Source organism: Conger conger, chromosome 7, assembly GCF_963514075.1.
Source record: "Conger conger chromosome 7, fConCon1.1, whole genome shotgun sequence".
NCBI lineage: Eukaryota > Metazoa > Chordata > Actinopteri > Anguilliformes > Congridae > Conger > Conger conger.
This window is the reverse complement of record NC_083766.1, coordinates 18,770,298-18,796,585: the sequence shown is the minus strand read 5'-3', so window position 1 is coordinate 18,796,585 and position 26,288 is coordinate 18,770,298. Positions and strand designations below refer to the sequence as shown.

At 43.8% G+C, this 26,288-nt stretch overlaps 1 protein-coding gene across 4 annotated transcripts in view; it reads left to right on the top strand.

Moving 5' to 3' along the window:
- LOC133133775 (fibroblast growth factor 13) overlaps positions 1–26,288 on the top strand; it is a 111,892-nt gene that overhangs the window by 43,843 nt on the left and 41,761 nt on the right. For all 4 annotated transcript variants that reach the window (XM_061249972.1, XM_061249974.1, XM_061249973.1 and 1 more), the window contains one exon: positions 9,647–9,814. In XM_061249972.1, the coding sequence (XP_061105956.1) occupies positions 9,647–9,814 (168 nt within the window). The remainder of the gene's footprint in view (positions 1–9,646; positions 9,815–26,288) is intronic.

Genomic DNA, 26,288 nt, shown 5'->3' with positions numbered 1-26,288 from the left:
TTCTGGAACAGGAAACAATATGAATGGCTTGTCAAAATGATTTTGACTTGCTTAACTTATCAGGGCAATTGGGACGTGCAGCACATGACCAAAAAAAAAAACCTAAAACAAGCTTATTGGTGTTTGTACTTGACCAAAGTCAAGAGGAATGAGTGGTTACATTTTACATTTACATTTTAGTCATTTGGCACACGCTTTTAATCCAAAGCGATTTACAAGTGCATAGGTTCTTCCACAAGTCAAAGCATCACATCCATAACTGGGAAAATACATAGGAAGTGCTGTTTTAAACATATAGTCATCATAAGTGCAATATTTTTATTTATTTTTTTATTTTTATTTTTTGGGGGGGTTAGACAAGAGGGATAGGGATATCAGAAGGGGGGCGGGGGAAATCAGGAGGGAGGATTAAGGTAGAGTTTGAAGAGGTGTGTTTTTAGTCTGCGTCGAAATAGGGGGAGGGATTCTGCTGTCCTGACAGTGGTAGGCAAGTCATTCCACCACTGAGGAACCAGAACGGAAAACAGGCGTGAACGTGCAGCTCGACCGCCAGGTGCTCGTAGTGAGGGAACCATAAGGCGACCAGAGCTGGCAGACCGGAGTGGTCTAGCTGGGGAGTAGGGAGTGATCAAGGATTGTATGTAAGGTGGGGCAGTCCCCTTAGCAGCCTGAAATGCCAACACTAGGGCCTTGAATCAGATGCGTGCGGCAATAGGAAGCCAGTGGAGGCCAATGAGAAGCGGGGTGACATGAGCCGACCTGGGCTGACTGGTGATCAGGCGGGCTGCAGCATTCTGGACCTGCTGGAGGGGCTTGATGGCACATGCTGGGAGACCGGCTAGGAGGGAGTTGCAGTAATCCAGGCAGGAAATGACGAGCGCCTGGACTAGGAGCTGGGTGGCTTTCTCTGTCAAGAGATGACGGAACCTGCAGGTTCTGGCAGTGGAGGATACTTGTGGAGCCAAGGTGAGGCAGTTATCAAGAGTTAGCCCAAGATTCTTTGCCGTACGGGAGGTGTTTGGGATTGGGGGGTTTGGGAACATGGTCTACAGTAACCCCTGCATTGCTCAGGGTGGGTATACTCTTATTGCCTGGTCATAACTCCCCTGCTTGTGGAGGCCATGGGGTGAACCCAAAGTGCTGCATGTGGCGATGGTCAAAAGCAAGTCTTTCAGGCATGATCCATTAGAAAAGCAGCAATGCCTTTGCCCAGTTCTGGGTTGGGGTGGGGCAAACCTCATACTTAGAGTGCCAAGAGCTTGGCTTCAACATTCCAGGGTGGGGAACCAAGCACTAGTCTGAAGAGGTAGATCTTCAGTGTGTGTCTACAGTCTGGGTTCCCTACAGGGAAGACCCAAAGATGTTCTGTTTGATGTCTGTTAGGCCCTAAGGGCTGTACCAGCCTTAAGCTTCCTTATTTCTCTAGTCCATGTCTGTAGTATTTGAGATTAAGATGATTTCATGCATGTGAGTGGTCCTCCCTTACACCAGTACATAACAAATCAAGTCAAGCCAAGTCGCTCAGTTTAAGTAGTCAACAATTTCTGTCCTAGGCCTGCCGCATTTCTTATAGAAGAAATGCTTGTAACAGAATAATTTCTCTCAATACACAATATGGAAGATATTTTCTGAATCTTATGCTTCAGTGCAATGTTTGTGCGCACAGATGAATCATATTTTGGCGGGAGAGTCTCATGAGTTTCCCTCTACACTGCTATCAGTCAAAGATTCATGAACTTGTAGCTGCAGTCCATTTTCTATGAATTATTCTGTTTATCTTTTGAGGAGTGGAGTATTTTCCTTGATGATTTAAGTATCAAGTGCACTTGCCTCAAAACCAAAGGGCCCCAGGCTTGTTAAGACCAGCTTTCTCAGATGTGATCTGAGATCGTGCCTGAAGCCCTGATTTTGCTTGTGCAATCTCAGTTCTGTTTTGTTTATTCCACGGGCAAGGTGCTTGCGTGCAGGTGAGGAGACGGTTGTAAACATGGTATTTGCCAGCTGTGAGTGATTACAGCACTAGTGTGGCTGATGCATTAGGATCGATTAGCTTGTGCAGATTGTGCTCAGCATCTCCTCTCTGCTGGTAGGGAGATGGAGTGAGCGTGTGCAGAGCAGGCCGTCAGTGTCTGCAATTAAACTCACTGATGCTCTCCTATTACCAAAGCAGGTCTGAATGTCCATATGTGTGGCAGTCATTCTAGCTATTTGTTTGCTATGTAGAATTTTAAGCACTGATTATTCATTCCCAAGCACATTCTTGGAGTCTAGGGTCTACACTCAGTGAGCACTTTATTAGGTATTTATTAGACTTATGTTTAAGTCTTCTGCCGCTGTAGCCTAGAGATGCTCTTCTGCGTACCACTGTGGTAATGTGTGGTTATTTCTGTTACTGGCACCTTCCTGTCAGCTTTGACCAGTCTGGCCATTCTCCTCAGATGTGTCTCCGTAACAATGCATTTCTGTCTCAGGAATGCAAACTCTAGAGACTAGTGTGCGTGAAAATCCTAGGATTTCTGAGATACTCAAACTACCCTGTCTGCCACCAACAATCATTCCATGGTCAAAGTCACTTAGATCACATTTTTCCCCATTCTGATGGTTGATGTGAAGATTAACTGAAGCTCCTGTATCGTATCTACATGATTGTATATATTACACTGCTGGCACACAATTGGCTGATTAGATAATCGTATGAATAAGTCGGTGTAATAAAGTAAAAATGTTCCTAATAAAGTGTATTTGCAGTAGACTCAGTTAATATACAGTGCAGTGAAAAAGAGTTTTCCCCCCTCCTGATTTCCTCATTTATTGCTTATTTGTCACACTGAATAATTTCAGTTCTTTATACAAAATGTGCTATTAGACAAGTAAACAGACATATTTTTTCAATTCATATTTCATTTATTTAATGAAAAAAGTTATCAAACACCCAAATCTCTGTGAAAAATGAATTCCCCCCTTAAACTTAATAACTGGTTGTACCACCTTTAGCCACAATAACCAAACACCTCCTATAATCTTTAATATCACGGTGGAGGAATTTTAGCCTACACTTCTTTGCAGAACAGTTTTGACAGTTTTCGAGCAATATCTGCTCGTTTCAGGTCATGCCATCTTAAAGGGATTTAAATTATCTGAAAGAAGTGATGGCGATACCATTTCCTGGTCCTCTGTACTCTCCCAAATTGAGGGTGGCGGTTGTGATGAATGCTTCACACATATCTGTTATGCTTCCCCCCATAATTTAGAATGTCCATCAAGTTCTGCAACCTCCACTGTCAATTTGGGATCACACGCATTAAACAAAAAAACTTCACACACATCTGTTTTTTGTGCGAAATTGTAAAGTACGTAATTGTGGTATTTTTTTTCAATAAAAAAGTTAGAACACTGCAATGTTTTTTCCGGTTTCACCTCATCGGCGCAGTTGAGTCTGGCAGGGTTAGCTACAGAGCTCTTGTCAAGACAATAGGAATGGCCTCTTTCTGGTGCTCGATGTGCTCTGTTGTCTGTCTGTTCACCCTGTTTCCTGCCCTACATGCCTGTTGTTTTGGGGCATCTCTACAGGTTGGAGGTCAACATTGGTCTTCCCTCAGGACTACAGTGTGTGCAGGCCTTCAGAGTAATGGCATTTTCCACATGAGTGATCATCAAAATACATCTTATGGGGTGGAGTGGAAAGGGGGATTAGCTTTTTTTACTGCGTTCCCAGCAACACATCCATAAATCCGCTTGAGAGCTAGAAAATAAATAGATGGGCTTTGTACCTTGAGCTCATGAACACTGGGCCCTGCTCATTCCCTCTGCCCTTGGGATTCTATTTAGTTCATTTTTCCCCTTTTTCTATAACATTTGTGCCTTTTCTGCATGGCTAATGGCCCATGATTGGTTCCTTTTATTTTAATTCATTACTGCAAAATTCAGTTAATACTTATGAATTGAGAATTTTCAGGCCAGAGGAAAGGAGCATGGTCACACAATGTTTATACTGATATTCAACTGTTCTTCAGTATTCTTTCCAGCCTCTATAATCTCTCTATTTTGCGGCTTCCGTGAGTGTTTGGAAAAGGGGGGCCCCCCGCATCTCTCTCCCTCTCCCAGTCTGCATACTGTATGCAAAGCCCCATTTTCAGCAACCATTACTCTAGTGTACCACCAACACACTGTGTTACCTCATCCTTAAGTAATCATGCTAATGTGCTAATTTGCATAGGAAAGGTAGGAAAATAGGACAACGTTTACCCACTTTTAACATGGTAAGTGTTGCTCATGTCAGTTAACACAAGAAAGCATTTGCATTTTTCCATCGTACTGCTTCCTGGAATACTGCTATTGCACATGGGGCAGTTGGGTGACCCTAAAATCTGGTCTCTCATTCTTCTGTGCAGAACATTCAGGTCACCTTATGTCACTGTCACAGGTACATGCAAGTTCTGTGGGGTGAATTCCAGCGAAAGATAAAAAATGAGATGCAGCATACAATTCCCAGCTGTTGTGACGCACTATTGGCATGCTGCAGGGGAAAAATAGGCTAAATGGAGTTTGATGGCAAATGCAGACTTTCACTAGTCCACACTTGACTAGCAGCATCTATAAGCTGCTTGCCTGCATGTTCAACTCTCTGACCTCAATTTGGAGACGGTCTTAACCGTCATACATGTACTGCTGGTGAATCATCACTTCCAACCGCCCTTTCTAACGACAGTAGACTTTTACAACTTAGCTATACTTCTTAACAAGTCCAGTCTGTTTCCTCTCATATTTCCAATCTGAAGGATGATGAGAGGGGAAATAGCATTTTGCAGTAAACACCCCTCATCTCTTGGCCCAGTGATTTTATGTGCTGAATGACTGCTGGCTTACAGGTCAGATTTGTAGCTCACTGGTGCATACTTGTCAGTTGAATACAGATCAAGCTAGCTTGTAGGTTGCGGACTGACCTATCATTAGTCTATAGCAGTGGTGTCAAACCCTACTCCTGTAGGGTGGCAGTGTCTGTATGATGCATTCCAGCACAAGTGATTAATTTAAGTAATTAATTGGCTAAAGAGTCTACACACCTTGTTCTCAAGGCTGCTGATTGAAAGGAAACCACAAATACCTGTAGACAATGTGGCCCTCCAGGACTGAACTTTGACACCCCTGGTCTATAGGACCTGGCTGATCATAGGACAGTCAGAGAGATCATTGGCCTATTGGATAGTACGAAAGTTCATTGGTCTGTAGTCCACAGCCCACCTTTCTCTCTGAGTACTGTAGGAGACCATGGGTCATGACACAGAGTTTCTCCGTCTATTTGAGCGCTCGCTCTACATCCTGGGGATGAGTTGAGGGGAGACAGGTCGTAAAGCACATCCTTTCCACAATCTCATAGCCTCTTGTTCATTATCTTTACTGCTGCTTGCTTGGGGGCACTAACTGATCCCCTCTCATGAATAACCGCCGATGGCATTAGGCCCTGAGGACTCTTTCCAGTCCCCTTCACAGAGACAGCCAGCCATTAGGAGTGGATCAGGTGAAGAGGAGAGGGGCCTGCTGGAGAGCTCTTGAACCACACGGCCATGTGCGTGTGAGTACTGAAGAAGGCAGATTCACACAGCCTCCCTCTGTCAGAGGAGTTTAGGAGCAGAGCTGGAGCTCCTGGTGGTGGAGTTATGGAAGAATTATTGCCCTTTGGTGGAGAAATCGCTGTCTGTTTTTCTGGTAGAGTAGGACTATTGGTTTGGAAACTGGGCTTGAAAATCTTGAGCTTCTATTTCCAAGCGTGAACCTTCCTTTGTACCCTTCAGCAAAGCAGTTGACCTCAGTTGTTTCTGTAAATAATACATGTAATGTAATGTGAAGGGGCCAGAAAGTGGCTCATAATGCAAAAGACTAGGTCCCCTTTCTGGAACAGTAAGCCTCAGCAGTGCCGAGTGTTCCAATTGCTAGTGTCCCTGCAGTGCAAAATCAATATTACTGCAAACATTCAACATTTTTAGAATGGTCATGTCAATGTGCAAACAAAACACCTTGACAAATATTAAGTTGGGCACAGCTAGGCAGACAGTGGGCTATCAGTGGCAGTATTGTTACACAATACACAGTAGTTGGATGAAAAATGAACTTAGCAAATGAATGTAACCTCATACATTATTGTCCAGAGGAGGATCTCAGATTTCTTGTGATACCAACATTATATTTTTACTCAACATATTAAGTGAGTTATGCTCATTTAAATTTTGCCTGTCACCAAACCATGATTTATTCCCATAACTAGAACGGTAGCAACCAAGTTCATAACAGAACGTTAATTCAGACATTAGCCTATTCACAAATTATCTTTAACTATGTGCAGAATGTAGGCACTTCGTTGTGCAGAAAACAAACCGTACCGTTGGACTGGAATGGATTGCTTTGAATTCAATGGCTGATTATTTATTGATTTGTCACTCTCGGCAAGTCGCGCATTTGCCGGGACTGCTGTCAAAAAATATTCTGCTATGAGTTCTGCACACTGCTTGTTAGTTGTTTTTCCTTTGACATTGACAGGGTTTAAAACTAAGGCAATATCCTTTGGTTTTCTCTAAGTCTAGCTAGTGAACCTAATTCGTTAAAGGTGGAGTAAAAAAAGTTTTCACTATTTACATGTTTTGGTCAACATTAGTCATCATTAGGGGCTTATATCAATACAGGATAACTAAATAATAATTGTTAAAACATGGTTATGGAGTAGCCACTTAATTTTGTATTTCAGGGTCAATATCGCTCTGCTTTGACAGTCTTGGAGTCAGATATCTGAAAATGCTTAGCTCATCAGGCTGGCGTGTAATGGGCGTAGGGTGTAAGAGGATCTAATTGCAGGGAGGAAGAGGGAGATTTCTCTAGCGTGGTCCCATCCCCATTAAAGATTCAGCTCTGTGGCTTCTTTTCACTCGCCATTGTGCCGAGTCAGGTTGGAAAGCATGGATCTCAGAGAACAGGAGCCTTTTCTTGGAGACTGCCAGTACCTCTGGGGATGGGGGTCGGATTTAAAGAAGCTGTCGGAGGTACTGGGATATGTGCAGAGGGAGTGATTGATCTTGTCCTACTAGACTCTGGTGGAAGAGGTAGTTAAAATACGACTCTCCATGGGCTATCTCTCAGAGCAAGCCACATCATTTCTGCCCATCATTTCTACCCATCCCCTCTGCCTCAACCCTTTAGTCACACCCTATAAAATTAGCTCTCTTCAGCACACAGGAGTGAGCAGTAGTCATTTCATTGCAGAAAACCTTAGGCAATCACCCCGTTGTGCTTGAGGACATGGTTGTCATCATTTAACCACTGTCACAAAGGACTCTGGGACTTGAACTAAGCAGTTGGCTGGGCATTAGACCATCATTTGGGGACACTGGATTGGCTGGGATTTTTATTTGTTGATGCCAGGGAGTCCAGTCGTCAACAAATTAAAATCTTATTTTCTATTGGACATACTTGGCAGTGAAGCAGCTGCCTTCTGTTTCAGATGCAGCCTATGTGAGTAGGAGAAAATGAGGTGTGAAGAAAATTGGTTATTGGTTGGTCGCTTATTTGCTTCTCCGTCATCAAGTTCGACAGCGACTGCTGATGAAATTGCCTTATCATAAGCATTATCATAATTTCATAAAAAGACTCAAAGCCAATTACAGATCATACACATGGTCATCCCATTTAAAGCTGCAAAATAGGTTGCAAGTTTCAAGTCGTTGCATGGCGTTATATAAATACGTACTTGACATTGCAGTTCCCGCCAAGACACTATTTTATAGGGTGAAGTTAAGTAATTTGGCCCATAATTCACCCTGTGTAATCAGGACTAATAGATTTGTAACTTTGTATTATCTAAGTATTGTTTCCCAGTGTTTAGTGTTCAAAACATTTCTTTTCCACTGTAAAATCTGAAATAAATGTGTTGGTGATAAATACATATTTTGGAAATGGCTGGTTGAATAAATGAATTCATGCATGTAAGCAAGTAGAAGCCATGCTTATTTATGAGTCATTTTAATTGAAGCAGCATTCATGCTTACCCTTCTTAAATTACCAAACTTGTCTGTATGATATGAGCCACAAAAAACAAGCTGACATTTTGTTTTTGGCAATCTAGCCTTCCGGTAGAATGCTATGTGTGCTAATAACCTACCGAACCGCGCACAAATGTGGCTAAATGTCTTGCACAATTGGAGCAATTCAATTCTCCACCATCTCCTCTTACTAAAGTTGCATAGTGTCTGATTCTGTGGAATGGTCTTTCAATCTCTGTGGGCGTAAGCACGATGATGTCACCTAGAAATGTGAAGCACACATTGTGGTAGCACACATCAATGTAGCTTTTGCCATGATGAGGCGAGGAGCTGAGTTTGAAGCCACTTCACTTGTTTCCTCCAATGCTGGGACATTGGAAGGAGGACAAATTGTGCAGAGCACAGAGGAGATGAGGTGGGAGTGGAGGAAAGGAGGATACATTTTCCAAGTATTGGGAAGCACTCTGTGTGACTACAATGTTGAAACAGGAAGTGTATGGATGTAACTGCAAGGCTGAAGCAGGAAGTGTATGTGAGTGAATTGTTGAACCGTAGTGCTGTCATGGTGAGGTTATTGTTGGGAAGAAACTGCAAGTTATAATTGGCTGATGAACAAGGGTTTAGTTGACATATCTATTTTTGCCATTCTTCTCCAGTTCCTTTTTTTTCTTGTGTCTTCCAAATAGAAGCAAAAGAGCTGCCTGACAAGAGTCTGAAAGCCTGTACAAAACAAGATATTTTTAAAGAAAAAGAGATATGACAGCTCTGTATCTAAAAATATCATCTTGTTTAACCCATTATTGACTAAGGCATCCTATAATATACCCATAGAAAGGTTTAGGAATCACAATGCATTTCAACGATTATGTGTCTTGAAAAACGGTCATATGATCAAATACAACACTGACAATCCATCTGTCTGTTAAGTGAGATTTAACATGCAGGTTGCATCCATCTGTTAAGGGAGATGTAACGTGCACGTCGCATCTGCCCATAAGGGGTTAAGTGGGCTGATTGCTTTTTGGAATATTCTAGAAGGTATCTTTGGTAGGACTTTGTGTGTGCTTCTGGCAGGAGCATCAGAAAGTTCATGTGATTGGTGGCTTTATTTCTCCAGGAGTACCTCTGCTCGTCCTCTACCTGACACCATCGCTGACCATACATTACATGTTATTTTGGCGGACTTACAGTCGACTAGACTAAGTAGGAGACAATCCCCCTTGGAGCAATGTGGGGTTAGGGGCCTTGCTCAAGGAGCCAACAGCTGTGCGGATCTTATCGTGGCTACACTGCGGATCGACCACTACACTACTGGCTGCCCTGTACTCACACAGTACTGCCATGAAAACAGACATGGCACAATTCTTAATATGCATGTTTGTTGTGTGTTGGCCTTTATTGTGTATTATTGTATATAGGCACTGGTCACCTGAGTCCTTTGAAAGTATTACTGTGCAGACATTTATTTTTTATTAATTATTACTGACAGATCTGCTCCTCTCCCCTTTTTTCTCTCTCACTTGGTTAGTTATGTTTTATTTCCAAATGTTTTATTTGATCTTGATTTTGGTGTGGAGCACCATCTAACCTCCGTTCATTTTGTTGTGGTGTGATCACAGACCAGGATGACGACGCCCCAGGTACCCAGGAGTACATTATGCTGCGGCAGGACTCCATCCATTCTGCGGATATAAGGAAAAAAGAGTCTCCCTTTCGTGCTAAGTGTCATGAAATCTTCTGCTGCCCCCTGAAGCAAGTCGTCCTCAAAGAGCATGCGGAACCTGAAGGTTTGTCCACAAACGGATTTCTGTCTTTTTTCCGTCCTGTGCTTTTAATGTTTTTGTTTGTTTCCTGAATTACTCCAGTTTTCGTCCTGTTTGGCTTTACATTCTGTTCTGACTTGGAAGTTGTTCTGTACGAGCCGGCCTGTGTGTCTGCCAGGACGATGCCTCAGGGAAACCTTGCTCACTCTGTCCAGCGAATGCTTTATCCTAGCACTTGCACTGTGCAGCATGGTCTCCATGGAGACGGCAATATGAACATTACATTGTGTCTTGGCTGTGTCCTGCTGCTGTTGACAATAAACATATTTTAAATTGCTGGATTAATAATTTGACTGACATTGTTCCATTGGTCAATTGGCCAAAACCAAAAATCCTTCAACTCCTACTATTACCTCCGCCTTCCATTATGCCCCACCCCTTCTGCTTTGTAGCCATGATGATGACCAGGATGATGATGATGGCAAAACTCCCACCTAGCTGAGAGAAAATGGAAAAATTTCCCTCAATGAACATTCCACACATTAGACCAGCGCTACTGAACTCCACGTCCTGCGGGCCGCAGTATCTGCAGGCATTTGTTTCAACCTTGGGCAACACCTCCTGATTTGACGAGTTAGCTTATCTGAACCAAGCAGGTAAAATAATGAGTGAAATCTGGTGGTGTAGCGCACGGCAGGAGCAAACACCAGCAGACACTGCGGCCCACGGGAGGTGGAGTTGACTAGCGCTTCATTAGACCCCGCTCCATCTTGGGTGTATTATGTGGGGTGTTCATTGAAGAAACAAATTGTTCTGTTCTGCATGACCACCCCTCAGCAGCTCTGGTTTGTCTTCGTCCTTCACTTCTTCTTCCTGTCCTTTGACCCTGACCACTCCCTCCGCCTCCTCTACTTCCCCCCAGTGTTCCCTTGCAATACATGCAGCACGCATGCTCTGTCAACCTGCATGCCCAGTTGAGGGACAATGTCTTGTTTAAAGCATTTTCTTCATGTTTTGGACACACATAAAGCACTAGGGTTCTGAAATGTGAAGCTATTTCTTTCCCTTTCAGACTACACCTCAGGTTGGTAAAATGAATTTTTGTGCCCTACGCTCCCGATTTCTCATCTGCCTTCACCAGGTGGTCATAAAACGTTTTCGTCCCCCCCCCCGAGCAATAGATTAGTGTCACTGCAGGCATTTTAGCCAAAGTAGAGCCTGAACTATATCACTGCAAATTCATCATCCATTTATAGGGTCAGGTTTGTTGCGAGCATTAGGTGCTGCAGACATCCTAATACATTAAGGCACAGGAAGGCATCCAGATAAGGTTATAGTGTGACCCGTCTTACAAACTGCTGGTTATGTTTTATCCCGATTTCAGAAAGAGTCACTCCACGTCCTGTTCCGAGTGACATCATGTGAAAACGGCCTTGGGCCTTGTTCTCGTACAATTTATGAGGATCACAGGCCTCGCCACATAATCCTATTGTGTTTACAAAAACTGAATGCTCCGCATCCAAGAACAAAATAAATGTGAAAAGGTGCCTTGGGAAGTGTTGAGCGGAGGTGTGCCTCATCTCCTGTTGGAAGAGAGTCAAAGATTATGCTGAAAAGTAAGTCTTTTCACTGCAGCCTCTAGCTTTTTTGTCAGATCTCCTTCCACATGCTTGCTGATTGAATTACTCGGTGAACGATCGCGCTCGAGGGAGCTGGTTTTGCTGATGTTTCACAGCAGGTGCATTGGAAGTCTCTTTCTGGCATGGTGTGCTTCGTCTTTGTGCGATATTGACACCGTTACCTGGAGCTGCTTTGGTTCTCAACAATCCGTAGATCTGACTCTTCCCAGGGGCACTGCTTTTACACTCCTGGCTTACCCCTGTATCCTTACTAATACCTCTATAATTGCAACTCTTACTGTATGAAAAATGCATTCATGCCCATCCACTCCAGGACATTACGTAAAAAATAAAACATTAAGAGGTCACATTTGAATCCATAGTCACAAATATATTACATGTAGTGTATCCCTGCCTAGCAACCAATTAAATTGTTTCAATGTTGTGTTTACATTTTGGTCTGTTTGAGCCTTTAACTTGAAGAACATTAGCACAGCTAGCTATCAATAGCTTATTGCCGCGCATTACTAGGTGCTGGGCATCTTCTCTGGTGATAATCTGCCAGGCCTGTAACATATATATTCAACACTATCGTGAATGCATTGTCTGGAAAGCGAGACACATAACAGTCAAAATGGAAATTGATGAATGAAAAAAACCCAGCTTGCTTCCTCCCAAAATGCTTGAGAAACCTGAAGACAGCCAACATTTCCAAAAAACCAGTGATTAAAAGTAGAACGCCAGACCAAGGTGCAGGACTGAGATACTAACTTCTAATTCAAACCAAAAAGTAAAGAAGCCAGGTCTGTTGCAAAGTTTGTGATCTTAAAGAAGGATGTCAGCATGAGGTCTGCTTGGCCACCCCCATTGAGAGACACACACAGACACACTCACACATACCTTAAGTGGCCGACCCCCACCTTCCTGCTCCTTATCTATCTGCAGCCCACTGGCCCTGTGGAATTTCCTATTAGCTCCCTGCCAGCATATAGATTTTAAAACCAGAATTCTTGCACCACAACTTTCATTCCTTTTTGATCTCCTAGACTTTCATGTAAAACCGTGGTCCTCTGTCCAGTTCCTAGAGAGCCACGGGATCTGCTGGCTTTTGTTGCACAGCAATTGAGTAGCACAGCGATTATTGATCAGTTGAAGCAGTTCAACTGTACTCTTGGGTCTGAATCGGACCACTGCTGTATAACAATGCAGGCAAATATTCAAATTAATCAATAATTCTGAATGAAATGGAACTGTAAACTATTTAAAATAACTTTTTAAGCAACAAAAAATATACTGTGTCCAAGGACTTGTAAGGTCCTCACAACTGTGTTGGAACCTGACAATAGGTGAACTAGGAAATCAACAATGTCATAATGTGGGTTAAAATGGAGAAAGGGAGGGTTATGTACAGATAAGCTCTGTGAGGTTCGACACATCAGTCAAACGACATTGACCATGGAACCGTTTGACTCCATCTACTTCTGTCCATCCACTTTGGCCTGTTCTCATTCACGAATCACATTTAGGGAATTTTCCAGAAGGACTTAGTTCCTAAATTCCTTGGAGTGAGGAAGGAGTAGGTGAGCAAGCAGAAAGGAAAGAGTATGTGTTGGAGAATATAAATATACAGATACACACGTGGACAAAATTGTTGGCACCCCTCTGTTAATGAAAGAAAAACCCACAATGGTCACTAAAATAACTTGAAACTGACAAAAGTAATAATAAATAAACATTTACTGAAAACCAATCATCAGACATTGCTTTTGAATTGTGGTTCAACAGAATTATTTTAAAAAACAAACTAATGAAACAGGCCTGGACAAAAATGATGGTACTCCCAGAAAAGATTGAAAATAATTTGACCATAGGGACATGTTAAACTAAGGTGTGTCCTCTAATTAGCATCACAGGTGTCTTCAAACTTGTAATCAGTCAATCTGCCTATTTAAACGGTGACAAGTAGTCCCTGTGCTGTTTGGTGACATGGTTTGTACCACACTGAACATGGACCACAGAAAGCGAAGGAGAGAGTTGTCTGAGGAGATTAGAAAGAAAATTATAGACAAGCATGTTAAAGGTAAAGGCTATAAGACCATCTCCAAGCAGCTTGATGTTCCTGTGACTACAGTTGCACATATCATTCAGAAGTTTAAGGCCCACAGGACTGTAACCAACCTCCCTGGACGTGGCCGCAAGAGGAAAATTGATGACAAATTGAAGAGACGGATAATACGAATGGTAACCAAAGAGCCCAGAACAACCTCCAAAGAAATTAAAGGCGAACTCCAAGGTCAAGGTACATCAGTGTCAGATCGCACCATCCGTTGTTGTTTGAGCCAAAGTGGGAGACGACCAAGGAGGACACCACTGTTGAAAGCAAATCATAAAAAAGCGAGACTGGAGACTGAAATGCATATTGACAAGCCACAAAGCTTCTGGGAGAATGTCCTTTGGACAGATGAGACAAAACTGGAGCTTTTTGGCAAGGCACATCAACTCTATCTTCACAGATGCAAAAATGAAGCATACCAAGAAAAGAACACTGTCCCTACTGTGAAACATGGAGGAGGCTCGGTTATGTTCTGGGGCTGCTTTGCTGCATCTGGCACAGGGTGTCTTGAATCTGTGCAGGGTACAATGAAATCTCAAGACTATCAAATTCTGGAGAGAAATGTGCTGCCTAGTGTCAGAAAGCTTGGTCTCAGTCGCAGGTCATGGGTCTTCCAACAGGATAATGACCCAAAACACACAGCTAAAAACACCCAGGAATGACTAAGAGCAAAACATTGGACTATTCTGAAGTGGCCTTCTATGAGCCCTGATCTAAATCCTATTGAACATCTGTGGAAGGAGCTGAAACATGCCGTCACCCTTCAAACCTGAGACAACTGGAGCAGTTTGCTCACGAGGAGTGGGCCAAAATACCTGTTGACAGGTGTAGAAGTCTCATTGACAGTTACAGAAATCATTTGATTGCAGTGATTGCCTCAAAAGGTTGTGCAACAAAATATTAAGTTAAGGGTACCATCATTTTTGTCCAGGCCTGTTTCATTAGTTTGTTTTTTAAAATGATTCTGTTGAACCACAATTCAAAAGCAATGTCTGATTTTCATTGGTTAATTTTCAGTACATTTTTATTTATTATTAATTTTGTCAGTTTCAAGTTATTTCAGTGACCATTGTGGGTTTTTCTTTCATTAACAGAGGGGTACCAACAATTTTGTCAACACATATTACGTATAGCATTTTACCGGCTGGCTCAGCTCAACAGCACATGTAACTTCTTCTGGTCACATACTGTATGTCACATATTCCCATATCTGTGCCTGTTACATCTCTCAAGAACACTGTGTTCATGTCAGACCGTTCGTCACTCAGGAGTCATGGGGCCTCCTCTGAAATCGAATCGCCCCAAGTGGCTGATTCCATACACCCCTCCGCCTCTTTCAGGTTCAGTTCAGAAATATTCACTTGATGCTGTCATATTCTGACAAGGCAGCCGCTGACATGATCTTAAACACGTGTCCGGCCGTCAGTTAGTCCCTGTGCTGAAGACGTGAGACTGCATTTCACAGCGAGTATGTAGAAGCAGTGTGCTCAGATACTGCTAATCTAGGCTGAGGGGCATGCAGTTTAGGGATCGCCTAACCTTATTAACCAGTGGGTGTTAGCGGTCTCAGGTGCTTTGGCAGGAGGCACTGATGTGTCGAACCTCACAGAGCTTTTCTGTGAAGGCATCTCATCCAGAATTCACTTGGGAGGTAGTGATGTCCTTCACATAGAGTATAGTCCTCAGGGTCAAAAATGGAACCCATATGAACTGAAGGTCTTATAAATATTGATTTATATGTATGTACACCAGTCAGTAAATTCACCTGCTTTTGACCCTTCCCTTATTAAAGTGGCTACAATGTTTCCCGCCTTGGGCTTTAACCACCTCTTGTTCTTTTTATGAATTGCTTTCGCGAGCATCTGCGGACGTCTCCATAAATTCCTCCAAACAATATGTAATTAAGCCAGCCAGCTCTGCGACTGCAGGTCTGTCCCAATGGCCGTGTTCCAGAGTGCACCCTCAGCAGCTCTTCTGTGCTGTTCACTCGCAGTTCCCTTTGCTGAATTTGCATCTAACATCTGTTTATGGTGTTTAGTAAACGTCCCTAGGACATCTGTTTATGGTGTTTAGTAAATGTCCCTAGGACATCTGTTTATGGTGTTTAGTAAATGTCCCTAGGATGGACCCGTGCGATGCCAGAAACCCCAGGCAGAGTGTTTGCTTGGCATAATGGGCATTCCTAAATCTCTGTCCGAAGGGCAGTCAATTTGTCTGCTTGATATTCATTCCCTAGAGTTCATTTTCAGACAATTATTGATGTTTACACAAAGCCTTAAAATTAATTTGAGGCTGACAGGTAGAGCTGTTGGGTGCTGGCTGTGATTTGGTGAGGCGGAGGGAGTGAGCGGATGAAGTAATTCTGTGTTGTCGCCACGCCGTAAATCCACAGTCAATGATGTGATAAGCAGAGACGCCCAGGTTGACCTTGATGTAATGGATTTGCTGCTGGTGCGTGTCATCTCAGCCATTTAATGTAAAAGGGTCAGAGGTCAGGCCAGTAGGTCATCACAGTAATTTGCTTGTGACAAGGAGATTCTGGGTACAAGAGAAAACGTATTTAATTATGTGAAAAATGAATGCTGTACTTCTAAAATGTCTATTTTTAAAAGCTTTAAAGGAATATCTTCATGGCTGTAGCAATGAAAAATCTAAATGTTAAAATGAATCATTCATCCATTTTGAAACAACTGAAAACATTTTTTGGAGTTAATTTTACTTGATACACATACAGTATATACCAGGGGTTCCAATCTGAAAAGGGCTGTTGTGGATGCGGGTGTTTGTTTTAGCCTCGCCGTACAACACCTGATTCTACTTAACAAGGTCTTAATTGAAGGCCACTGTGAGTTAAGTAGTTGAATCGCATGTCATAGCGCTCGGCTAATACAAAAACCTGCTCACGCACATTGGCCTTTTCGAATAAGAGTGGACACTACTACTGTATACATTAGTGATTCCACCACTTTTCCTTGTGCCAGCTGAAATGGCTTTATCTGTTTAATACCTGGGTCATTAATCTTTGAAGCTTTGTTGCCCCAGGAAACTCGAGCACAACGATGGGTGATGAGGGCAGTCCTCTTCTGCTCGAGCCTCAAACTGCCTGCGTATTGCCAGTCTGGGGACACTATTATATTTCAGCGGTATTCTTCACTTCCTGTAGCTGCATATTGCCCAACACAGCAGCTGTACGAAGCAAGCTCATTTCAATTCAAATATTCACATCCAGATGCAGGTGGGATTTGATTCCAGCCTGGTTTTGATTCTTCATTTACATTAGGTACTTCAACTTCCCCCTGTTCCACTCTGTGTGTCTTGAACAGTTGCTTGTGGTGTTTGAATAAATCATGAATTGACAGTACATAAATAGCATTGTGATGGAGTGGGTCAGTCCAGGAGAATTCAGTGCCAGAGGGCGGTTAGTCACAACACTGGCTGAAGGATAGGCCAAGGCAGTGTAATGAGTGAAATGTGGTGCTGGCCCTGCTTTAGAGAAGAAGAAAGGTGGCATGGCGATCTGAAGATCAGTGCACCTCAAACATCCTGTGGGTTGCAACTGACACTCACAACATGGCCTACATTGCAGTTAATATGTTTTTGTTTACCACCATTATTACCACAGCAGTTAGTCCATTTGTAGGCCAATGCCTGTTGCACTTGGCAAAAGAGAGATACGGTGTACAACTCATGCCAAAACCGCAAGCACTCATATTTGAAGTGAATATCATCTGTGCTCTCCAGAGGGGTGTGCTCTGCCTCACGGCACTGACAATGGGGTCAGTTTGACCTCCTCTTTCCACTTTGACATCATGCCATGCCTCATGGGCTGTGATTCGGGACAACTTTGATAATGCCAGCTTCTACCTAGATTCCCAGAATACCCCCAGGAAGCTGTAGCCTCCTGAGGGATGCAGAACGTTTCCTGCCTGCTCTAACGCTGTGTGACTGACCTCACACCATTCGGTCACATAGTGTGTCAAGTGACCAGTCCGTGAAAGCTTGTGACACAGTGCTCACCTGTGTGTGTGAGTGTGTGTGGGTCTCAGACACACTTAACATCTACAAACCTGTGACTTACTGACAGCATCTGATGTGGTGTCACAGTGTCTTCTGACCCTGTCTGAAATAGAAAATAATTAGGTGTGCAGTCCTTTGTCTGTAATTGTCCCTTCTTTCCAAGAACCTATCAAGGATTTCTTTGAACTGGGCTAGCTGCACTTTACATCTGTTTACTGACATTAATTTTGCAGGCTGATGGGAAACGCTAACCAAGAGAAATACAGGGCCCGGTAGGAGACTAGTGGCAGTTAGCAGGAACACTGTCGGGAATGGTCAGTATGGTCTTAAGGGTTTCCAAATCCAGTCATTGCATTACATGTTGAATCTACAAACTTTTCTTAGAACATACTCATCGGGAATGCTTAAAAATATTCTCCTTCCTCACTGCCTTTCATGTGAGCGTGGGGAAGGAGTTAGGTCAGATACTGCAGGGCAGTTACATCACAGGCAGAAAACGGTCCGTAGAGTAGAGCCAAAATGTCCTTTGCCTATGCTTCTTGTCGGGCACCTAGCTCGTTGAAATATGGGGCCCAGGCTAATGCGCTTACCATTATACTCTTTGTCACCAAGGTCGGTGGAATTATCCTGAAACAGCCTGTAATTAACTCCCACAACCTTAATTTGAACAAAGCTAACATTCCAAGGACAGTGTGAGTGGGGGTGCATAACCATTACAGCAGCGTTTGAGTGTGTCACGTAGACTCTTTTGCCTACAGGCTAATGGTAACATTTGCGAGTGTAGCGTACCATTTGCTTCCAGCCTCTATGATAAAATATATATGGATTTAGCAGGCTTAACTCCTGTCTATGACCATAGACACAGAAATACAACACAACCTAGTATTTATTTCAATACAACCTAGTATAATCTAGTAATTATCTGCATAGACAGGCTTTTCTGCATGTTATAGGTATCATGGCTTAAAAGCCTGTTGTTCTTTTGACGTTATTTGGAGTGCCACTTGGCACAAGAGGACAAGCTACATGGCGGCAGTGACGGTTTAACGAGAGGTGAAAAATAAATGGGACAGGCAGGATTTACGTAAGACCCCATGCTCTGTGAATTATGGGCAGTCCGTTATTCACGGGGACGCCCAATTGTCAAAGCCCCATTAGCTTTCCTGGCTCCTGATAGAAGTGCAGGATTTCATGGAGAGCCAAATTCACTACCACAACTCCATACTGCACATGAAGTGTGCACATCCCAGCCAGAGTTTTCCGGAGAGTGCACACACAGGGATCCCTTTTCTTCCATTCACAAATCAATTACAATCTTTTAATCAGTCATTGACCATTGACCGTTATTGCCATGGTGCTCTTAGTAGTATATGCAATGAGCTCCATTGGTGTCCATTGCACTTGTACTCCAGAACTCTAGGTTTCACACACATGTGGCTAAAGTGCAGGTTTTTTTCAATAGATTTTAGTTTCACCATGTAGAAATTACAGCGGCTTTTATAAGTACATTGTACATCTGCTAATGGTTTAGTTTAATAACTTGGGTGCCCACAGTTTGACTAATTAGGACTCCGCTGATCCACCTTTCTATGTATAATGTAACCAATTAAGATGTGCCCTCTCTTCAAGAAACCGTTCGCCTTATAGCACAATAAGAGAATGTAAGCATTCCTTTACCTGAGTTTACTTGCCCTGGGATGTGGAATATGGGCCTGCTTCTTACCGAATTTGGCATATGAGGGTAAATCATCCCTCTTGACATTAAATGTGTCTAATTAAGAGCAATAAATGGCTTTTTATAACTCAGGGATGGCAACTGTGGCTGGAACAAAAAAACAGGCTTGAGGACCGAACTTGAGAAACTGCTCAAGAGTATAAAGAGACTGGTGCAGTAAGCGGAAACATCCAGGGAAAGGTAGTTCTGTGGGGGAAATCGTCCTGTTAATGAGAGAGGTCAGAGGAGATGGGCCTGTTCACGTTAACAGAAAGGCTGAAATAACAGATTTTTTAATAACAGAGTGGTGGGCAGAATGCAGAATGCATTAAACCTTGTAGCAGATGGGCTATAGCAGTGGAACACCATGCCAAGCTCCGCTCTTGTCAGCTAAGAACTGGAAGACAAGGCTACAGTTGGCATGTTACTGGATGATTTAAGATTGAAAATATGTCGCCTGATCTGACAAACCTCTATTTCAAATGCAACATGCAGATGGTAGGGGTCAGAATGTGACACAGAATTTGACAAACAGCATGAATCCATGGATCCATCCTTTGTGTCGAAGAAGCAGGAAGGTGGCAGTGGTGTAATGGTGTGGGGAATGTTTTCTGGGCACACTTTAGACCCTTAATACCAAATGTGCATCATTTTAATGCCACAGCATAAACTGAGCATTGGCCATGTGCATCCTTTGATGGACACAATGTACCCTTTTTCAGATGAATACTTCCAACAGGATAATGTGCCTTTACCATGAATAATCGGCATGCTTCCACGAACATGAAAATGAATTAATTACTCCAATGACCAGCAATGGCCCCAGATTTCAATCCAATACAGCACCTTTTGGAATCGGTGAAATGGGAGGTTCATGGACCACAATCCATAAGGAGTGTTTGCAGCACCTTCTAGAATTCTGGAGGCAAAGGGGGCTAGATATGCCTAATATGCCTAATGAAGTGGCCAGTGAGTGCATTTACATAATATCAATATGTGTGCAATTGAATGACATTCAGAGGAGCTCGTTCTCTGGTCTGCAGTTTGCAGTAGTCATTTGTTTTTCAGCCCTAGGGAAGAGGTTCTGTATTATCATTCCGTATTGTGTATCACGTGTCTATTTTCCGGCCAGGCTTTTTGAATGGTGAGCCATCGGAGAGACTAATGTGCATGTGGCTAGGCGGAACGCTTGCCGTTTTCAGGGGTGTTAGTTATGAGAAGGGTGCCGCCACTTGACTTCAGCAAGCCCCGCATGGATAATTTCGTGAACAGCCAACAACATGCAAGGTACATTTTGCGCAAATGTCAACTGCTCCCATTTGCTTTAATGCACATTTGCACAAGTGTTCTTTTTTTTTTTCATAGAAAAACAAAAGGTCTAGTGTTTCTTTTAAATCAACATAATTTCTATTCCCATGTGAAGTGCCATATTTGCAATTGCTAATGTGTAATGAAATAAATAACCAACGGAAAAACATTCCGTGGTGTGTGCGTGCGCGTGCATGCGCGTGTATACTGTATGTCCATCAGGCCTTCAGCACTCATCTGCATGGGTTACCTGTGAGTGGCAGAACATGAAACTGGCTAACAACCTCCTAATTGCAGCACCCCCCCACTCCCGCACACGGCCTGTTTCATCGTAAGGCTGTGTGTTGGGAGTCATGTGAGCAGCCGAGCAGTATTCCCGCGAGCGTGTCAGAATGAAAGCTCGCATCAGTGCGTTTTTTAACGTGCACGCCAGGTTTAATGTGCGGGCAGGCAGGCTTCTGCGTAAGACTGGCTGGCACTGGACCAGCGCACACTCTCCCCATGCCTCCATCCATTTGTGAAGCAGAGTCAAACAATTACTCAGTCTGCCGTGTGGGCACTCACCAGCTACGTGGCAGCAAAGGGCAAAACAACCTGCTAATTTTAGTCAAGGCCGCGCGCCTGTTTCCCGCTCTTTCTACTCTGTTTTGTCTTGGAACTCTCCTCTCTCACAGCTCAAACCCCTAAGTACAGATTGTCAACTTTAGGTATTATTTGCCTACTGAGCAAGTGCCATACCTGTATAAGTGCTGCATTCTGGTCTTGTGAATTTGTAGTCTCTTGGTTCCTCCCAAGTTTTCTTTTTTTTCCCATTGGAAAGTTTTTCCCTGCTACTGTTGAGGGTGTTTACCTCATGAACTTTCTTTTTTGGGGCTCTGGCATGGGGCCTTTTTGCCCTTCTGTTACACTAAAAAGTGTCTTAGTGACTTAGTGTCTTCTGTAAAAAGTGCTATACACATAATATTGAATTGAATTGAATTTGACTGTGGTCATACCCCTTCTTCGTCTGTTCTATTCAGCCCTGGGTCAGGGCACATTCCAACTTAACCGATTCTCTGGAGTTTGGGTCATTCTCTGTTCGTCAGGACACGTGGTCCTGCTCCAGACAGTCAGGGGTGGGGGTTTCATGCAACTTGTTAATAACCCTTGGACCACTCACTCATCAGGCCTGGCAACATGTGAGTTCTCTTTTTTATAAAGAACAAGTAGCCAGAAATCAATACCCAGTGCACCTGGCCTCTGTGCAGAACACCCCTGCATTTTTTAATTTCTCGCCACTGTCTGCTTCCGTGAGTTCCCGTCGGCGCCTGCCAGCTTTGAGATTAAAGGCTCTCGCACGCTGTGTCTGATTTTTTAATGTTTGGTAGCGTTGGATGTCTCATGAAAAGAAGAGCCTGCCCCCTCCATTGCACACAGCGGTCTGTAATTGTCCGGCAATATTGTCCGCAATCTTTTTCCGATTGACCTCGTCCAGTGCCCAGTGATGGATGAAGGTAGGCCGAAGGCACAGTGTACGTCAGGCGCCAAGGTGACCAGGCCAGGAGTGGCACCACAGCCAAAGCAGCACATACTGTGCAGCACATCAAGGACCTTTATGGCTGGAATACCACAAAATGGCTGCCGACCTGCAGTGCCTCTTCCTGGAGCTGGAAGAGAGGAACTGCAGAAGCTGTAAATAGCCAGATTTCCATTAGAGGCTATGATTCCTGGAATGAGGAAGAAGTCAAGGACAGGCTTATTTACACTGTTTCTTTAGAGAAGCACTTTTGGAGAACTCATTACTTTATGCCTCACACTATGTGGTGTTTTGCCTTCATGTAATTATACCTGATGTGGTGATGAACATTCAATCAGAGCCAATTGGCAGTATGGCCTTGTGGCTTCCATCATGCAATTGACAAAAACCCCTCACATGATTGTACCACCTGTCTTATCAACGTCCAGTAGATCTCAGTGATTTTTTTCCCCTGAAGTATTTCATGCTGCCTCTCAAGTTTGGATATTTGCTACTGCATCAGTTGCAGTATAAGTAAAGAAAAACAGATTAAAAGAAAGGCAATGCACCTCATGCTGGGGAAGGTTGTTATAGGATTCGATATTTATTGTTGCAGTATATCACCCAGTCCTACTTCTGCCTAAAGCCTGTGTCCTCATTGCCTGGCAAAAGGGGAGTGTGTACATACAAATGGAGCGGTGGGAAGATCAGTAAAGAGCTATGAAGCACAGGCAAGCCCAGTCAGTGGTCAAATCATACGGGCTGACACACGCTAATGTGCTTCCTTCTGCCGACTGCTGAGAAGTGCATAAAAACGTCTCTTTGCTGCCTCCCCTGTGGGCTCCACAGGCCTGTACTTACAAGTCACTGAAATCAAAATGGTGGCTGGACCTGGGAGGAGGATTTTCTTCCATCTCCTTTGCTTGGTTGTTGAAAACAGTCTCTTTTCTTTTTTGCTTCAAGCTTGCTATAGCCAAAAGCCAAGACCCAAAGAAGTAAGACTCCAAGAGTCCAAGACGCCCATTTTCAACATTGCCTTACCCGTCCAGTCATGCTGCCAACAGTCAATAATCTGCTGAATTATTGATAAGCGCAAAATAAAATGAGAAGAATTGAAGCAATTTATATTGCTTTATTATTCATGTCAGTTTACCTCTGACCCTCCTGTGCTGTCTGACAGGCCCGAAGTGTCTCGTAAGAATACTTAACGACGAGCGGGTCATTCGGCCCGTCTTAGGTCACCATTTCCTCCTGCTGCAGGATGGACTTGTGTGCCCTGTGTCTCAGAAAGCAAACATGAGTGTGAAGCAGTGCAGGCGAGGCAGAGCGCGGCGAGAGAGGAGAGAGGAGAGGGGGGAAATAAGTGCTGGAGGGGAAGGGACCTGCCCACGCGTTCTGCTAGGAAAGCCTGCTGGGTAATCGCGGGGAATCCTCACCTCACAAAGAACCGCATCAGACAAGCTACGGGCTGGCACGGCGACCGCTGACGATTGCGGTCTCGCTGCCTCGCTGTCGTCACGTCGACACGATTGGAGAGGGGAGGGGGGGAGAGGCAGCAACAATTTATTCAGGCTTTGCACCAACCGCCCCCCCACATCAGCTCATGTCACTCATCACCGCGACTCCCAGAAGCTATGTAAACAGGTGGGCCGCCCCTTTGAGGATTACTGCTCTATCGTCCTGGAGATGATTCAACGGCGAATAAAAGTACAGAGGGACAAACAGCCGGTCGCGTGGGAGAGAGGGGGCTGAGGCTGACGGAGAGAAGCACGAGCGAGTGTAATGGCCGACGCTTAGGGCTCGCATTTTCAGGGGGGGTGGGTTGGCGTCGTTATTTCACTAGGCCTCTCTGCTGATCACAGGTTTGCTCGAACACTCTTCCCAAAGCTTCCCACAATCCCCCTGCCACTTCTCTGATGGAGTTCAGTCTCTTCCATCCTCAGCCTTCGTTGGCTTTTCTTTCCATCTCTTCTTCTGTCTTTCTCTGAAATACAATTAAAAGCAAGCTGAAATGGAAGTGACATGATATATACTTGAGTGAAACGGATCTATCGGGGAGAATATTTGAAGGGCGGGGAGCACAAACAAACTTGCATAAAACTCCAATGCCAGTAATGATGAACACAATTGCCCAATGGCTATCAATTAAAGACGTATCTGATGACATGTTCTGAATATAGTGCGTGAATTGTCATTCAGTGGAGAATGCTCAAAAATACACTGTAGCCTAATAGAGAAGAGTTTGGAGTTCTGAAAATATTCTTTGTGGTATGTTGCGTGTTCCATCGCACTGCCAGAAGTCATGGATATCTCTGACGTAAATGGGGACTTTAAAAGGCGTGATTGTGAGCTGCATGTCCAGTTAATGAACCGAAATACAAAAACAGCACTGCCGAGGAGGTATCTGCTGGCAGATGAGCTGCTTCTTCTAGAGCCTTCTAAGCAGATGGAATGGTCAATTTAACTGAACAAAGTCCAAAAAAATGTCCAGTGAATAACATTTATTTAGAGTTTTTGAATCACCTTTATGCATTGCAATGTTTTTGAAATATCAGTTGCTGTTACAGTTTATTTATCCAAAGCGACTTTTTGATTAGACTAAACAGACAATTAGACTAAAAGGGGCAATCCCACCTGGAGCAATGTGGGGTTAAATGCCTTGTTCATGGTCTTTAAAAATGAAATGATGAATGTGATTGTGTGAGTGTTAGAGATTCAAACAAACATTTGACAATGTTGCCCCCCCCCCCCCCACACACACACTCATCCCCTCTGGGACTTGGTGTGAGCCAACTTCTTGGAAGATGACTTCACTGGAAGACTTGATCCCAGAACGCTGGTCTGAAGCGTTAGCCCTGGGTGGCCATGAGAGAGTGGGGCCAGGGCCCGGAATTAGCAGCTGTTGAGGACGTAGCTCGCTTCAAGGGCCAGGTGGCCTTTGAATCGGTGTCTCCCCGGCAATGTAGAGTGTAGGAGGCTCCCGTCGAATCCAGGAGTTCTCCCTGTCTGCCGGCACTGTAGGGTAACTAAGGCTGCGGCGACCTTTCAATTGATTTCTTTCATTTGTATTCCGTCGGGTGCAGCAGTAACGCATGAACAGCGCTGCACTGGTTGTTTTGGCTAAATTGGAATGTAAAGGCAATTATTAGCTGGAGGATGTCATTATCAAGGGTTATGCAACCCTCGTATGGCTGCAAAGTGTCCCTGTTTTGCCGTGAAATGTTTCACAATACTGTGTATCTTGATTTGTTCATCTGTAAATTCCTAATGAATGCCTGCCTGAGGGGTTATAGTATTCTGTAATTACTGTTTTGTTCTTTTGTAACTACTATATGTGCATGTTGCTGTGGATAATCTGTAGTATAGCACATTACCAGAATCAGAATGATTAACTGTAAGTCCATGTGTATGGGCCCAGGTCTGATTATATACTCAGTGACCTGTACACCAGCTTGTTAATGTAAATATTAAATCAGCCTATCATGTGGCAGCAACTAAATGCATAAAAGCATGCAGACTTGGTCAACAGGTTCAGCTGTTTTTCAGACCAAATGTCAGAATAGGGAAGAAGTGTTGGTGCCAGCCAGGGTGGTTTGAGTATCTCGGAAACTGCTGGTCTTCTGGGATTTTCACGCTCATCCAGTCAGCAGCAGTTCTGCAGGCAGAAATGTGTCATTAATGAGAGAGATCAGTGGAGAAGGGCAAGACTGGTCAAAGCTGACAGTAAGGTGACAGTAACTCAAATAACCATGCATTACAGTGGTATGCAGAAGAACATCTCTGAACTCACAACATGTAAAAACTCTAAGCGGATAGGCTACAGCAGACTTAATAAGTCTAAACCAATAAGTCTACGCTACAGGCCAGGGTCAGGGCAGCCTGTAGCGTAGTGGTTGAGGTAAATGACTGGGAGACGCAAGATCGGTGGTTCTAATCCCGGTGTAGCCACAATAAGATCCACACAGCCGTTGGGCCCTTGAGCAAGGCCCTTAACCCTGCATTGCTCCAGGGGAGGGTTGTCTCCTGCGTAGTCTAATCAGCAGACGCTCTGGATAAGAGCGTCTGCCAAATGCCAATAATGTAATGTAATGTAAAAAATAGGTCTAATAAATACAAAATGAAGTGCTCATTGAGTGTACATATACATAAGAAATGCACTGTGATCTCCCAAGAGACCACTTCACCTAGAAACAGAACCAACCTGCTGCAGAGGTTGTCAATTAAATCACTTC